The 17,376-nt window shown below is 40.3% G+C and overlaps 2 protein-coding genes across 3 annotated transcripts in view; one reads left to right on the top strand and one right to left on the bottom strand.

Annotated features, from left to right (window-relative positions):
* fgf14 (fibroblast growth factor 14) overlaps positions 1 to 11,878 on the top strand; it is a 93,911-nt gene extending 82,033 nt beyond the window's left edge. For both annotated transcript variants that reach the window (XM_086090946.1, XM_086090948.1), the window contains exons 4-5: positions 6,341 to 6,539; positions 7,848 to 11,878. In XM_086090946.1, coding sequence (XP_085947072.1) covers positions 6,341 to 6,539; positions 7,848 to 7,990 — 342 coding nt within the window. In that variant the 3' untranslated portion in view covers positions 7,991 to 11,878. The remainder of the gene's footprint in view (positions 1 to 6,340; positions 6,540 to 7,847) is intronic.
* Positions 11,672 to 17,376, bottom strand: part of itgbl1 (integrin, beta-like 1) — a 35,261-nt gene continuing 29,556 nt past the window's right edge. The window contains exons 8-11 of the mRNA XM_086090945.1: positions 17,019 to 17,135; positions 14,677 to 14,823; positions 12,585 to 12,698; positions 11,672 to 12,223 (exon numbers count right to left, since the gene is read on the bottom strand). Coding sequence (XP_085947071.1) covers positions 12,135 to 12,223; positions 12,585 to 12,698; positions 14,677 to 14,823; positions 17,019 to 17,135 — 467 coding nt within the window. The 3' untranslated portion in view covers positions 11,672 to 12,134. The remainder of the gene's footprint in view (positions 12,224 to 12,584; positions 12,699 to 14,676; positions 14,824 to 17,018; positions 17,136 to 17,376) is intronic.

Raw genomic sequence — 17,376 nt, forward strand, 5'->3', positions numbered from 1 at the left:
GGAAAGGCAATTAGGGTGGAACGAGGGTCATAAATAGCGAGCAGAGATGGAAGTGTTTGCGCTTTGAGCAGCAAATGGCGAGGCACAGTCGAAGCCTGCCAGTGCTCAACACCTGTGACCATGGATCACTGATTTCACTATGCTTAAATTTTGAGTATAACAAGCAAGTGTTTGCATCCAAGATGGCTTTGTAGTAGAAAATATTCATCTTGGAACTTTTCACGTATAAGTTTGAAGTGTTACACTCTACTGTACAGTGGTCCCTCGCTTTTTAGCGGTTCACTTATCGCAGATTCACTATATCAAGAGTTTGTATTTGGGTCCAAAATTCATACATGACGGAGTTTATCTTGGATTCTACCTCGCTATATCGCGGAGTTTTCAGAGATTATTAACCCCCAACCCACCTACCTGCCTAACATCGCCGCCTCCTTACCCCTGCCAGATTTACTGTATTCTTTATTTATGCTGCTTTTTCGTATTAAATTTACAACGTTAACAAATGTTTAGAAGGGTATGAACTTTGTGGTGGCTTCGTTATGGCTCAGTCGAAGCATAACTCGCCGTCATCTACTTCATGGAAATTCATGGGAATTGTGCATGGAACGTTACACCCACGAAAAATGAGGGAACACTGTATATACATTTTTAGAAAGTCTTACATTTTCATTTGAACATTTTCAGTTTTGACCGTTTTGTTCAACAGTTGTATTCTACAAGAGAATTATATTCAAAAATCAAAGAAAGCTAATACAACACTCTTTGAACATATGTATATGTATATACACATATATACATATGTGTATACTTTCCATTTGATGATTTTACATCAATGGCAAAATCGTACTCAAATATCTGTTACAAGCTTCGTACAAAATAGTAGAAGTAAAAAACATGATTAGTTGTATTTAATTACGGAAACTTGTGTGATTAATTTATCCGCTTGGTAGTGACAGCATTTATCGCTGCCACAATAAGTCACATTTTTGTAAAATTCTTATTCTTTTTCAAAAAGCTATACTATTGGTAATTCTACGTAAAAACATTGAAAATGGCTCACTCTCTTTGGGGATGCAATCTCAATGCCGTTTTTCAGGCCTCCTGAGAAGTGAATATCATAACCTGCTTGGTCTCAATTCTACTCAGTCCATTTTTGCATTCCATTTAAGGAGAGTCAAAATGAATATAAAGAATATGTGTGGATTCTTATACATCCTTGCAGCGACAGGAGTTGTTTTGATTTATCACAGCTCAAACCTTTCAGCGGCTTTGCGTTGTTTTGCCGTGTCCTTCATGCTGTTCTCAGCCGCTTGGATCAAAGTGTGGGTGTGTGTGAAGGATGGGGATTCTTTCACAGTGACAGAAAAGCCCACAGTGCTCCACTCGTCTGCCGATGTGTAATAGCTGTAGCCCCCCCCCCCCCCTCTCCTTCTACACAGGCGTTCTTTCTTTTTTTCCCATTTCCATGGCAGAATTGAAAGGAACATTTTATGAAATTTCCTCCCCCAGGAGATGCAAATAATCAATAAGTGTGAGAGAGCTTTAGAAAGGCTGAAAAGCATGAAAATGTATTTTCTCAAACGTGAAGTGAGCCCCCTCCCCCATGCTGCGAGCGAGTCGACACGACAGCTTGTGCGAGTTGAATGTGAAGAGATGTGCGTTCACTCTGCAGGCCAGCAGGTTATTGAGACTTATTATGTATGTCTTTCATCTGTGGCATTGGTTTATGTAGAAAAAAAAATAGACTACCCTGAATTATGGGACTGTGAAGCCTTCTGATGTCCCTTTGTAATGCACTTCATTCTTAGAGTAAGATATTGACGTTTTTTTTAAAATTCTGCTTTTACCTGGCAGGTCCATCCCAAACATCAAAAGCAGCTCGAACTCAATGTATAAGCAAAACCTATGTTCCACAAAATGCCATAAACATGAATCATGAACTCACATATCACCAACACATTAACAGCACCAAACCAAGATATTACCTGACTCCCAAAATACTGTACATCACAACCTAAATCTTTGTAGAACATATACTAAACTTAGGGTACAAACAGGTCCTCAGTCATATCACTAGCACATAAACTTAATTAAACCAGAATATCCCCTAATTGTACGCTATGGACTGGATGATAACAAAGATTATTAGTTTAAAGTGGCATACTCCAAAACTTTGGGGAAAATAACTTTTTTTCTTAACCCTAATCTAACTTTAACCCAAGATCATAAAATACAGCAGCCCAAAATATGTAGTTCATAAACTGTACTGTAAGTGAGCCAAAATAACCTAACCTTATGATGTGAACATAATATTCCCTAAACCAAATTGAAATGTTGCAACCTTTTACCAAAAGTATACAATTTAAATTGATCAGAATATTACCTAAAACTGGTGTGGTCCAGAATATGCTCTTCCCTAATTTAACATATTGTGCTTGTACCTTATCCCAGGGATATACTTGTGCTTACTACAGGGTAATAACTGGAGTATCACAAGTTTGTATACTTCCATATACCAGGCTATTCCCCCAAATAAGATAATATCTAACCCAGATTTTACCCGTCATACATAATTGTAGAATAGACAAGGCCCAGGGTATACTGGGATTTTATTTTAGGGATATATTTTTCTTCAGACCACAGAGTAAAAATAAGAGAATCACAGCCGGCTTCGGGTAGTAGGCGGGGTAAACCCTGAACTGGTTGCCAGCCAACCGCAGGGCACACAGAGATGAACAACCATCCACACTCACAATCACACCTATGGACAACTTGGAGTGTTCAATTAACCTGACATGCATGTCTTTGGAATGTGGGAGGAAACCGAAGAATCTGAAAAAAACCACACGCAGGCATGGGGAGAACATGCAAACTCTACCCAGGAGGGCCGTAGCCTGGACTCAAGCTCACACCCTCTGCACTGGGAGGCGGACGTGCAAACCAGTCAGCCACCGTGCCGCCAATAATAATAACAATAATAATAATAATAAAAAAATTATATAGGAAATAGATCTTCATACTGGAATAACGTACTATAGTGAAACTTCTGTGTTTACAATGAAAACGTTTAGATTCCCTTCAATTTAATTGACAATCAAATCTGCAAATCTGTTGTAAGAGTGACGTCTGTTGCTGCCGCCGTCGCGGCTGCTTATCGACCACGTTAAGATCTGCGAGGCGACGAGGTAAGTATTTCGCTGTCGTTTGTCTCCTCCCGTGTGTCAAGTTTGACATGGGAGGCGACAGGGTGCGTATTTCGCTGTCACTTGTCGCCTCCCGCGTGCAGGGTCCATTATTCTTTAAAACTGGGGTTGTAGTTAAACTAGCCCAGACTATATCCAAACGGGGATGTAGACCAAAACTTTTCTTTGTGCTCCATATTTCAGATGTGTAAGATAGAGATGACATGAACATTCCCTTAAAAACAGGACTAGTCTAGAATAAGTCACAACACTAATGTATAAAACAAAGAAATAAATGATGTTGAAAACCTGTCTTGCCTAGAAAACTTCCCAAACAAATCCCAAGATTTCACAGTCAGTTCAACCAGAATATTCCCCATAAGCGTACCGCCCCAACCATGACCCATGAGTATAAATCTGGCTAAACTCGCTTTTAAAGATACATTCTATCACTAAGCACTCATCACAATCCCAATGGCTGGATCTACACTGTATCTTTAATTCCCTGTTCATTTCAAAGTACAGTTGGTTTTCGACACAGAATCTAGCTTGGCTGCACCGTGGCTGTTCAGGCTGCTTGTTTTTTTGCGCTGTCTGCTTGAATCATTCCATCTTTACACTGTGGTCATGCCACCTCGTCTCCTCGGAGGGAAGGCCGAGTGTCAGGGGGGAATCCTTTTGTGTCCTCGCCCGATGCTCGTGCACTGAGGCTGAGTGCTGGCGGCTGCTTTCAGGAGACATGCACTCAATTGAAATGGCCTCTCCTCCTCGACTGTCAGCTCCCAGGAAAAGCATAGGGGACCAGAGGGTGTGTGGGGGGGATGCAGGAGTTTTTGTGATGCAATCCTATTAGTTTAAGCCAGTCAAGGATTAAAGTTGGTACTTTTAACAACTGGCGGTTAGATGGTGTTGTTAAAAAAAAAAATCCAATCGACTTCCTTCAGCTACTGTTTGAAAGCATGATTCATTCTTTGCGTTGTTGTACTCATCCAAAGGAAAATACATACCTTTGACCTCAAATTCATCTGGGACTGAGAGTAGTGAAATTTTTGTTCTTGTCGAACGAGTCAGGCAAACTGCCTGGGCCAGTGTAAAAGGGATGCCACTCTTTGGGAAGACTTTAGTGAACACTTAAGTGCTGGGAGAACCAAACACCCAGAAGGTGTCTGAGCCTTTTGACAAAAAGAAAATGATGATGTGTTAACACCACTAATATTATATTATACTGTGTTTTAATTAACAGTGGCCATGAGGTTTATTTACTCAAATGGGGAATGGGGGGAGTGGAAGGGTTAGAGGGGATAATTTTTTTTATGCATGCACCGTTTCTTTTATCAATATTAAAGCATGTTAGCGAGATTTTATGTTTATAGTAAAGTTCAAATAGAATTCAAAACCAATGAATAATATGGAGAAACTACGGCAAACTGGGCAGAATGGACAAATTGCGTAGCGTAAATATGCCTACACAAAATTGTTATGCAATCAAACATCGGCATGTACTGGACGCTCGTTGTTATTCAGGATTAGGGTGGCCACTTCCATAAGGTCAAAAAGGAGGACATATTTCAAAAAATTAATAAGTGTTCCCTCGCTATAAAGCAGTTCACTTTTCACGGTCTCGCTGTTTCGCAGATTTTTTTGTGCAATTTTGCATGCTGTTTTTTTTTTTTTACAGTAATGTGCCTATTTTATACAATTTATGAAGGTTTGAACATTGAGAATGTTTAAAGAGAGAAATGTGAGAAAATGCCTCAAAGAGAAAAGTGTATAAACTGTGTGGTGAGAGGTTTTAAAGCCTTAAAACATTCATAATAAAGCTATAACTACTTCGCGGATTTCATTTATTGCGAGAAAAGTAAAGTGAAAATTAGGACTGTCCGGCTTAAATCAGGACGTCTGGCCCCCCTATTTAGGATACCGTCTCCACATAAATATCTTCTTTGCTGAAATGTTTGGCTGCTATGCCGTAGTCTCTATAGTGAATCAGCAAGCTGTTTGGGGGCATCACTTACCCTTTGGTTTTTGGTATTCGCTCAGTTATGCTGACTTGCAAACAGTGTTGGGCAATCCAGGTCCATAAAGTACAGTAAAAACCCTGCCACAGATTAGCTTTAGCCACGTGCTTTTCCTCAATTTGCAAGTAAACAAGCGCATCTCCACCTGTTGAATAGAAGCGCCTGTAGTTAAAGCCAAACTCTTTCAAGGTTTTTAATTCCTGGACGCTGCTGGTGAATAGCGAGTCGTATGCTGTGGATACTTTTTGGAAAGGGGCAGAACAAATCATGGTAATCTTTTCAAAAAAACAACTGCCTCAACAGCAGCATTCATGTTAATCTTTTCAGTGTCCTGACAATATTTGGAATCCATTAACTTTTACGTGATAATATAAGTAGTTTGCAAGCCAGCACGAGTGTGTGACTTTCACCTAACAGATGTGCCCAAAGTGCCTTGATTAACGCACCGCGATGCGGCCCTTTATTTTTAGCCCGAGCAGGGGCGGACAATGCGGAAACGCTTTTATTACCCTTCTGCTCAGAGATGAATGGGCGTCAGCGAAGAAGAGATGTGGCGCCTTGCGGCTTCATTTGTCTTTGCCACGTCGAGGCGTGTACGGAGGACAGAGGAGCCGCTCGGTTAGCTCGATCATCATTTGCACAAGGGCTCACGAGGCGACGCTAACAAGTTGCTAAGAAGAAAGCAACTCTTTTGTGGATTCAACTCAAATGAAACATCAAGGATCAAGCAAACAATAGCCATCCATTTTCTATAGCTCCTGTCCTCATTAAGGTTGTGGGCAAGCTGGAAACCATCCCAGGTGACTTTGAGCGCACACACTGGACTGGTCGCCAAATAATCGCAGTAGGAATGAGAGTTGCATTTCACACGAATCTGGATTAGTGTTATATAATGAACATTGCAAATGACGTACTTCCTCTTCACGACAAGTAGACATCCATTTCACTGGTGTTTTTTTTTTTGCTGTACTGTACATCAGGTATGTACTGTATAATGCAGAGAGGCAGATGACCTCAGTTAAAGGCAAAAAAACTAAATCATAAAATATGTCCCTGCGTGGGTTACATGATCGTCTCTTGTTATTACAGAAAAATTTAACTTTCATGCGGGTGCTTGTTTGTGTGTGCATGTCTTTGCAGGAGCTGTTCACAGCAGAGTGCAAATTCAAAGAGTCCGTGTTCGAAAACTACTACGTCATCTACTCATCCATGTTGTACCGACAGCAGGAGTCAGGTCGGGCCTGGTTCCTCGGTCTCAATAAAGAGGGTCAAGCCATGAAGGGGAACCGAGTGAAGAAAACCAAACCAGCCGCTCACTTCCTGCCCAAACCATTAGAAGGTACAGGTTGTTTTTAAAGCTACAACATTAGGTACATCTGAGATCCAAAACTAGGGTGACTAGATTTTCTAAATTACACTACAATTTCACTGATGATCAAATATATAAATTCTCGCTAGGAATTATTTATAACAAATTTAATCGCCAGTCAATCTGATGACTAGTGGTGGTGTTATTGCTTTAGCTCATGCTAAATGCTATCAGTTAAACAGTGCTAAACAAACAATGCACTCACCATCATCCAACCTTGTTTACGTGGTCCCGAAACTTTTGGAAGCTGGCTGTTCCTGCCATATAACATTTAAAATATGCCGCCAAAAAAGCTCAATTTCGGTTGTGTCTGACCGGCGACCGCAGCATTTAGGCTAGTCGGGTTACATTTCAGACGCAGAGGCAGGAAGTAGTTCTAGTCCGGTATGACGAAAACACCTCTGTTAGCGATTAGCTGCGAATGAGAACAACCTCAACTTGAATGTGAAAATAAATAGGATGGAATGTAACAGTTAAATTCATTTTTAATGGCTTTGTCATATGAAACGCTATGCCCCAAAATCGGGACAGGGCCTGCGTAAAAACAGGACAAAACAATGGTCCTGGCTAAATCCGCCGGAATTCAGGACACAAGACTCAAAACCTGTCCTGGTTAAACTGTGACGTCTTGTCACTCTATCCAAAACTAAGTATCTGTTTTTTTGAAAAATAAATAGATTAGTACCTCGGCTGAGAAAGGATGTACTGTTAACAGAAATTGAGACACAAATTAACAAGCCAAGAAATGATGAATGAAACAATAACCTTTTGTGCTGTTATCAACCTTGGCACTTGACTTTTTAAGCGTGAGGTGGGGTACACCCCTGGACTAGATATCAGACAATCCTAGAGCACATAAAGACAAACCACATTCACTGTCACACCAATGGACAATTCAGTATGTGGACGCAAAGCAGAGCACTCGGCGAAAAACCATGCAACACTGGGAGAACATGCAAACTCACAGCGCAGCGGTTCCAAATGAAATTTGAAGCCAGATCTACTGACTTTGAAGCTGACTATTTATCTGTGCTAATCTTAATGGTACCCAATATATTTTGAAGTCTCACAAGATTTGCTGTCGTCTTGTGGGACGGATGACAGTTAAACCTGTATGACTTTCAAAGCATATTTCTTTTATGACAAAAAGTGACACAACAAGTCATCCAGCCTCTTGATTCTAGTACAACTTCTCTTACGACTATTTTGCCCCTTCAATTTTGGTTGTGTCTAACGACAAACGAACTAACCGAATGCCATCTCTCCTTGCGTCCGCAGTCGCCATGTACCGAGAGCCATCCCTGCACGACGTTGGAGAGACAGTGCCCAAAGTGGCGGTCCCAGCCAGTAAAAGCACAAGTGAGCCTGTGGTGATGAACGGAGGTAAACCTGTAAGCAAGCCTGACAAACCCGCCACATAACCACGCCCCACTTCCCCCCCTTGACTGTTTGCTGTGTGCCGGGGCGATGGCGGAAGGCCTTTTCCCCCTCGCTGGATCCGGGAGAACCTTTCCTCCCTTTCTTCTCTGGCTCCCCCACCTTTGTCTCTGCCTTGTCCTCACCCTTTATTCCAGCTGTCTGGTGGACGGATTCTTCGGTTGAGGCTGGGGAAGGGTACTGGGAGGGTAGTGGGGGATTTCCCTAGTACCGGAGGACAATAACGGACCTCTCTGATCCTGGAATGCCTTTAAAAATTCTTCTGGAACTGTGAGGTTGTGGTGTGAACGTGTGTTTTACAGCCACTTTGCTTGCTGAGGGTTCATACAAAAACAAAAAAACAAAACAAAAAACGTATTCCTTTCTTTGATGCCCTATTGCAGAGGAAGTCTGTGCACCCGCAGACCTATTTTCTATACCACAGTTCACCAGCTATGTTCTGGGATAGCGGCTGTATAGATTGAGTAAATATCTGGACAACTGTCCCCTATTTTTTAATGAGTATGTTCCCCTTCCGCTCTTCTCTTTTCTAGAACCAGTCTCACACTTTACACTTTGGCCCTAGAAACACACGCAAACGGCCGCGTACTGACACCCAAAAATGTTGTATGTATTTATGTTTTAGTTTAACAGCACCTGCAATTGGTGATGGAGTGCTAGTTACCACCACGGCAACAATCAGTGCAATGGGACTCTCCGTGAACACATTTGCAAAAAATGTATGTGGGCGGGAAAAGCGCTGTATGGGAATGGTGTCTACATATCACACAAGTCCCCCACCAAGCTTCAGTTCAGCAGTCCGCCTTCTCTGCTAAATCTATTTTTCTTGAAGTTTATTTCCAAGCGTGGGCTGTAGGAATATCTCTCGACCTTTTGGGCCTCCGACTTCTTGAATTCCTTAGGCTTGAGAATATTGGCCGAGATAATCTGTATGACAGTGGCAGACAGCCTTTCAGTGGCGGCGTCCACATTTTCAACATTTACCGGCTGCATTTACAAACTAAAGCATGGTTGATCTTGTGTTCTGTCTCTTTTGCAGCAACAATGTAATATGTATTGTAACATTTTCATTGTATAATAAAAAGGTAAGGGGGGGATTACTCAAAAGTTTTTAAACAAGAGGAATCGTGTCCTAGCTCAGCATGCAGAGTCCAGTACTGATCATTCTGGCCTATCACGTGCCTGTTTTCAACCTTGATTTTTCCCGGCATGCAAAAACAGGTTCCAAGCCCCCACTGGGCCAAAGGTGCCTCGCCTACCCGACCACCCAACCATCCATATACAGGACACGTAGCATCGTTAGCATTGCGAGAATCACCCTGCTCACTCTGAAATGACCAAAGGCTTCCCCCACCAACCAGGAAGATTCTCTGAAAATCCTCTCAAGTAATCACTGCTTTCACTGTGATAGCTTTTTGTTTCCGAACCCTTCTGAGATCGTTGCGTGACCGCCGCCCTGCTCTCTTACTCCTTCGAAAGGTCTTAACTTGATGTCATTTTTGCAAAGGTTTGTCTACCTTCAATTAGTCACGTGCATGTATTTTCAGAGGTGTCGGGATTTACGTAGTGTAGGACTTGACATGGGCATGTTGCAGGCTACGGCACCCTCACAAGCTATTCTGCACTTTCACGATTGTTACTCTCGTCATGACTGTTAGCAGATGATGACTAATCCTTGACATTTGTCTTGCTTGGATCGGGCTTTTCCAACTACTTCTATTTCTTTTAGGTTGAGAAAATCTTTACATTTATCAGAATAAGATACGACCAACCTAGGATATGAGGTATGAATTGCTAGTATGATGCAAGAGCTGGAAATCACTGTAGATGCATTTGGGACTGGATTTGTGTAAATTCTCAGTCATCCAGGTCATGGCAATCCGCCATTAGTGGAAGAGAAGGTAATTGGACCTCTAGAAGAATTCTAGTTGTCTTCTACTACACTTTAAAGACAGCTAGACATATTTCTTGTTGAACTGGACTCTAATTTAGCGTTGAAAGACAACTAGACAAAGTATTGGTTGTTTAACAACCAATAGGACCTTCCGTTCCCTTGTATTCAACTTGAAATGGAATGGAATTTCACAACTGTACCAGTTGCCTATCTTTGAACTGCAGGAATTTAGACTTCTTCTTAGTTGAAGTCAACCCCATTGCCATTTATTCAACTTCTAAAAAAAACTAGACTGCTTCTCAAATTTGACAACTTTGAAACAACCAAGAAGTTACTTGCCTTCTATCCAACTTCTAAGGCAATTTGATTTCTTCTTGATTGATAAAGGTCCAGTTGCCTTCAATTCAACTTCAAAGGCAAACCCGAGGCCAACTTCAATTTTGTAAATGGCTGCTATGTTAAAATGTGTTTGGACCCACTTAGCCACTTTCATTTCTCCAATTTTCCCGATACGGGTCATGTGTGACGTCAACTCCCTTCATCCTGTATGGCGTACTGTCCTTGCACGTACTTGTTTATTATGATCATTCTGTCCCATTTGTTTGCATGGTGGAGAGAAAGGTGTCGACGAACTGCATGTAACGTAGGATGTCTATCACCAACTGTTGGTATGTATCGCTACATTTTTTTTTAAAACTACATATATGCAAAGGTTTGTCGACACTGTACAGTTAGTTTGATGTACATGCATACACACATTGAATATTTATGTGAGAGAGTGCTGTAAATTTACTACGTAATGTGCAATAGAGTGTATTTTTTAACCTGGAAGAGATAACAAACACGGTATGTTACTGGGATTATGGAGGAGTATTAGGAACACACTGAAAATAATGGAAAAATAGCAGTACCAAAATGTAACTTGGACTATTCCCCCACATTATGACTTTATTTTTTCATCTGATATTTTTTCTCATAAAATTAACAAGCTGGCAGCTCTGTGAGAGTTATAGCTGCGCTGTTGTGGGAGTGGTCACAGTTAACTTCAATCATTGCCAGTGCCGCCCAGTGGAATGGTAAAAAAAGAAGAAGAGTGATTTACTGCATTTAGTGTTTACTGTTCACATATTTATGAATTAACCGTGTGGCCTCTTAGACATGGCTTATGAAAAATGTCTTTATTTTTTTATTATTTTAATTAAAACGTTTATCTAACTCTCAGGAGTACGACTTATTTTTTCTAAAAACTACGACTATTTCTGTAACATACCTATTTCTCATAAGGTTTTTTTTTCTCATAAAATTCCAAATCTATTCTCTGTAAATTTACAACTTTATGCTCATTGTATAAATATTTTGGTTATTTTCAGTGTGACCTAATACTCATTTGTATATAAAAAAAAAAAAAAGTCTATGGGGCAAAAAAGTTTTGTGATTGGTCCCCGTTTTCAAGTGCGGCACTTTACGGATAAAAGGGTTGGAAAACATGCTTAAACAATTAGGTAATCACCTTGCCTCTAAGGGCCCTGATCTAAACCCCATCAACTCATAAATGCTTCTCTGAATGGATGAGGATTCCCACCTGAGTGGACACTGTTGGGCATGCAAACAGGAGATCAGCTATATTTACTTCCATTTCCGGTTTAACATGTCCCAATACTTTAGTGCATTTAGTGCATGTATGTCCTATCAATTTTCCCCTCTTAAGTCTGAGGAATATCCAGACCTGGAAGTCTGAGTCTCGTTCTTTTAGGGAAGGTTAAAGAAAGAGTCACTGTTGAAATGATTTATTTTTTAAAAACAAATATATAATACTATATACCATTGCAAGTATGCCCATTTGGAGTTATGTCATGTTATAAACCAAATTTGTAACCATGTATGTATGTTTAAGGTCTTATTCGCATTGTTTTCCATGCAAAATCTTGTGTCATGCGGCACATTTAATGTTTTATTATTTAAAAAATAAAAACGCTCAAACAACGCTAACTGTCTGCCTCCAATGCTTCATTTGTGTTAATTTGTCAACTGGCATCATTTTGCATATCAGCCGTATATGTGTTTTATGTATGTCATTTAAAATAAACACAAACAGATGTGTATTCATCAAAAGATTTGCAGAAAACCAATTTTACACAAAAAAAGAAGCTTGTAGCCAGTACAATACAAGAAATAAAACCAAGTCCATGTTTTGCTTCTCCAAGCTTTGGTTCTTCGTTGTCACCGTTCAGGTCTCAGTACTCGGCCCCCACCCAGATTTCGCAAGCGTTCCCGGTCCAGCCGTCCCAGCACTCGCAGGTGCCGCAGTTGCACAGTCCGTTCCCTGCAATGACGTAGAAAGGAAAAGCTGTGAATGACAAGGACTTTTTTAACAAGGTACATCTTTTCACACCAGGACCCTCTCTGGGAGCATCACTTGGACTGTCACAAGTTACATGGGGAAATAAACCAAATAGGGGTTTCCTTTAGCTACACTTAAAAAAAAAAAATCCATTGTCATTTTCAAAAGTCACCAAAGTCAAATCTTACTAGAAAAATACCTAAAAAGGTACTAGTAGTGCCTACGTTTGCCAAAGGAAAATTATAAATCGAGCTATGTTAAGCTCAGTGGAATAAAGGCCATAGCACATACAGTTCGGCACTTTTGTATAAAATCGTATGAAATTTTGGTTCAGCCGGTGTACCTGTGCAGACAAGGTCGTCATGTTTGTCACACTCTCTGTCGTCACACTCGCAGTACTCTCCAGACACCCACCAGTCCTTGGTGGAACAGATGCACTGGCCACAGTGACAGGACCCTGCAACATGAAACAACATTTGACAATGAATTAAATTCCATCTTTATTTTGCTCTTGCTAATGCAATCGTCTGATTGCGCTGTTGTGGACGCTCACTCCTCGTTTTGCAATTGCTGACCCTCCCTCCTTGTTTTGTAATTGATTTTCGATCACTTAATTTTGAATTTTGCTCTACTTTATGCTCCTTGCGTAGTTTATTAATTGTTGACGCAAAAACATATGCTAAATTTATCACAACACAAAAAGGAGTGTTGGTAACAAGCCGGTCATATTGCTAATTATAGAAAATAAGGCTAAAAAAACAAGGAGAGAGAAAAAAATGTAGCTACTAAAGTGTTTGTAGCCATGCAGCTGCAGACTGAAAACCGTATGATGCTGTGTTTAATGAAGAGTTAACGTTTCCTTAGGTGTTTCTTTTTATGTGCGGACCCACACTCAACAACCCAGCAAAGTGCTAACGAATTGGACAATCCGAGCTTGTTAGATTATTAACTCAAAGCCTAGCAAACATATACAGTTAACTTTCCTCTCAAGTGTGAATCCAAGACCAGGAAAATGGAAAATTTTACGGGGCAGTGTTCTTAGAAATGTTAGATGAGGCCTCTTAATGATAGGTGACTTGAGCTAGGCTGTTGTTGCTGTGACCTGTCTTGGCTTGGAGTCTTCCCATCGATCTGCACTGGCGCACTTTTCTAGTTGAAACCAGTTAAGACCATCCGGTCACACTTTTTCACATGGGCTAGGCCAGGGCCGGCCCTAGGTGATTTGGTGCCCTAGGCGAAAGTGTAGATTGTAGCCCCCCCCCAGACTACAAGTAATACAAATAAATAGCATAATTACAGTGCAATACAACTGTTTAGTGCAATTTGTGCTGACATTATTAACTACAAAATGTCTTCAAACTATGTACAATATATTTGTGTAAGACATATATAAAAAGTCCTAAATATAATGAAGTCAATGACAGACGGGCATTTTGTTAACAATTGATGGGAAACTTCGTGAAATTGACGAAAATTAACGCTATTTTGATGTTTATTTTTATAGACAAATCTGATTGACTGACATACATGCCTCTACCCTGGGCCCGTTTTTCCTCCTCCTCCTTTTGTCGCTTTCTTAATGCAGTACCTGAGGGCTTGGACCTTTTCATTGTAAAGGTTTTTGATGTATAGACAACAACATAAGCGAGCCATCCATCTATCAATAGCGCTAACACTCTGAGATAATGTGCGACCCCTCCCCCTACTTTTCACTGTAAACAGCAGCAGCAGGTCAAATTCAGGGTGCCAGGTCATGATCTCATATTTATTTGGACTAGAAGTCATAAGAAACGTGCACGCTGCCTGTTTACAGTTGGATAGGGTGACCATAAGACGGCGCTACTAATGGTATGGCAGTACGTCGGTTACTTACGTCAGTTCCTACCGGTTTATGAGACCTTTTCCTGTATCCTTCAAAATAAAAGTATCAACTATATTATAATAGCACAATAAAATAACGCAATTCTGCAATACAAAAATACAAAAACAAAAATATTTGCAGGGTCATTTACATATTTTATTTTAGAAAACCTGAGGGGAAAAATATTTTGTATATTTTTTTCTTTTTTTTCCCCTGCAATTTGGCGCTCTAGGCTAGTTTGCATATGCCCTAGGCTAGGCTGAGCCGTCCCCCATGTGGGTGGGCAGCCAAGAGCCAAGAGAGCATCAGAGGAGAAACCATTTTGGACAGATTAGACCTTCTTCCACATTCAGTGTACTCGATCTTTCTGGCATAAATAGTTCAACTGAGAATATGCAGTCTCCTAGTTGTTATTATTAGTATAGCTAGCATTAATAAATAGATAAAATAATCAGAAGTTGAACTTTACAGAAACATGGCTTGCACATGCACTATAATTACAGTGTTACGATTGCTGAATTATAATAAATGATATAACATATTTCAAATGATTGCTAATATTCATATAAGTTACCTTTGCCACTGCAGAGGACTCCATCGGTGGTCTCGCACAGCTCCTTGCTCTGGGCGTCACTTATGTCACATGACCTGGGGAAGCGGCACTGCTTGCCAAACCAACCCTCCTCACAGATACAGCGTCCGCATGAGCAGTAACCATGACCTGGTAGTAGAGGGAAAACGGACCTTTGATATACAGAAGACATAAAACGAGGCCTGGACAGGAGACAATATTGTAGGTAACCTTTGATTATTATTACATACGGTGAGTAGAATACCCGGGTTCACAAAGATATTTCTGAAATCTCATTGTACAAAAAAAAAAAAAAGTGTGATGACCATAGAACATTAAGTGGCGCTAATATGACTTAAGTGATTTATACATGTGTGTCTGTCCTGACTATAAAAGTTAAGCTGATTCGAGGAGTCGCCTATTCTACTCCGTATTGGTGTTTAAAGCTTGAAATCGACTAACCATTAATCACTTGTTTTTGACATCTTGATCTCGTCTCCAATCGACTCATTTACTAGAGAACTTTCCCATCTGCTGCTGTTCTGTCGCTGCTCCACAGCAATAAAATATTTAGCTAACAAGGTGACAGTCATATGTCTGTGCGGGTCTAAGAGGATGAGAATCGTGGCTAGCCGTGCTGGGTTTGGCTATTCCGATCGCTTTACAGTTGTTAGCTCGTTTAGGTGAGAATGTTAAAATTTCACTTAAGACATGATCCTACAATAATAAAATTAATAACGGTTTGGCACCAGAAATAGTATTTATTTATTTATATTATTGTCTGTGGGTAAGGTGAATCGAAATACAAGCTAACAGAACAAGTAACAAAGACGCACATGAAAAACAGCATCTTTACATCTGCAGTCAAATGTGACACTCTTTTATTTCAGTCTTGTCTGACATTTTAGTGGCACCACGTGATGTTCTGAAATTAAAAGCAGCGACCTGTCTCACTTTGTAGCAATGTGCGTCCACGCATGGCTGCCTCAATCAGACAAGGCACAGAGAAAGAGTCATTGACTTGGAGTGATGGAAGAAGCATCTTAGTTCAATTAGCTTCCGCCTTGACTTGCACAGAGTACACATTGTACCACATATACTTAAAGCCAACTAGACATCTTATAGGTTTGCTTGAATTTTTATGTCCATGTTGCTTAATTCCTGGTAAAGAAACCATAGTTAGTCACCTAAACTTGATTGCAAAATGGCCGTACCAATATTAAAACTATGTGATCTTTGCCAGCCAATCAATATAATATGATAAAAATAACAATTCCAACTACTGCAGTATTTGAGAGCTCAGTCTATGAGGGCTTGTGCTTTAGAGTTGGAGTAGCATGGGTTTGAGTCCCACTGCCGACAAAAATGTAAAAAAGGGCAATTACAATAGTTGTTGGAGGGATCAGAGTCTGCTTCCTAGCCCTTTTCTAGGTGAGCAAGGCATCATGCCTGTATGGGAGTGATTGAATTTCCCCTTGAAAGACTCTGAGTTGAGTCTATAATTGCTCTCTTTTTTTTTTAAACACCTTATTAGTGACTCAAATATAAACCGTTTTTTTTTTCAACTTGGGAATATATACTATCTTTATTAGATGTTGAGTCCCAATTAGTCATCACAATTAAACGCCTCCCTTAAATAAACAGTTTCCCAATGACGCCATACTTACTACAGAGCAGAAAAAGCCCAATAATTCTGTAATGAAACCACTAGTAAACCAACCCTTACATGCCATTTGGGATCAATAGCTTGAATGATGACTTTAGCCTCCTTCTTCAAATGTGTGAAGGTTCATTCGAAAAGATGTTCTATGATTTAAATAGTTTGAAAGTGAGAAAGAACACTGGATCTCAAATTTAGATTTCAACAATTAAGTTGATTCAAAATAGAAACCTGTCAAACCTGAAAATGGACGTTTGGTTCCCAGTCTGTCTCCTTAGATGTTTTTTTCCAGAACAAAGTCACTCACTCGAGATTGTGATTATCTCAGTTCACAGATGCAATTGTTCACATGTAGATATTAAAGCATTAACTGGTGAGACCATTTGAAATCTTTTGCCAAGCAAAACAGCAACAACAACCAAAGCACATAAGCAGTTTCTCAGGTTAATTCAAGTGTGAAGACTCTAGGTTTTAAGTTGAGCTCACTTTTAGTTGAAACATTGTCAACTGCAATTAGTGCTGAAGTAAACTGTCATGTGGTCACTCCACAATGTTGTGTTTGTGTTTATGTTCCAGGAAGCTGCACCACTTACTAATTTAGTCCAGTCTCCCTCAATTCTTGTTGTTTCTTTGAAATAACTGGATAATAGTTTTTTCTCTAAATTTTGTGTGCGTGTGCACTCACCCCCGCACACCTCCCCAGAGAGGTCCTCACACTGTCGGTCGTCGCACTCGCAGTTCTTGCCATGAACTCGACTGTCCCCAGGTGGGTGACAAGTACATTGTCCACACTGGCACTGACCTACAAAAAAGACAGACAGAAGATGGTGTATTTACATCTTGGGCTCTTTTGTGTGGGTAGTATGTGTTAAAAAAAAAGAAGAAAAAAAAGCATATGTGTTTGCACTTAACACTTGTGTAGCTAAGTTGCAAAGAACAAGTAAAGATGATAGAAATGTTTTGCAAGGATGAAAAGTGTGGTGTACTGAAGATGACCAACACAGCACACCACATACGGTTTGTTTTACTTGCGTTCAAAGATA

Source organism: Leptonotus elevatus, chromosome 12 (assembly GCF_054856555.1).
Source record: "Leptonotus elevatus isolate MCC_2025b chromosome 12, RoL_Lele_1.0, whole genome shotgun sequence".
Taxonomy (NCBI): Eukaryota; Metazoa; Chordata; class Actinopteri; order Syngnathiformes; family Syngnathidae; genus Leptonotus; species Leptonotus elevatus.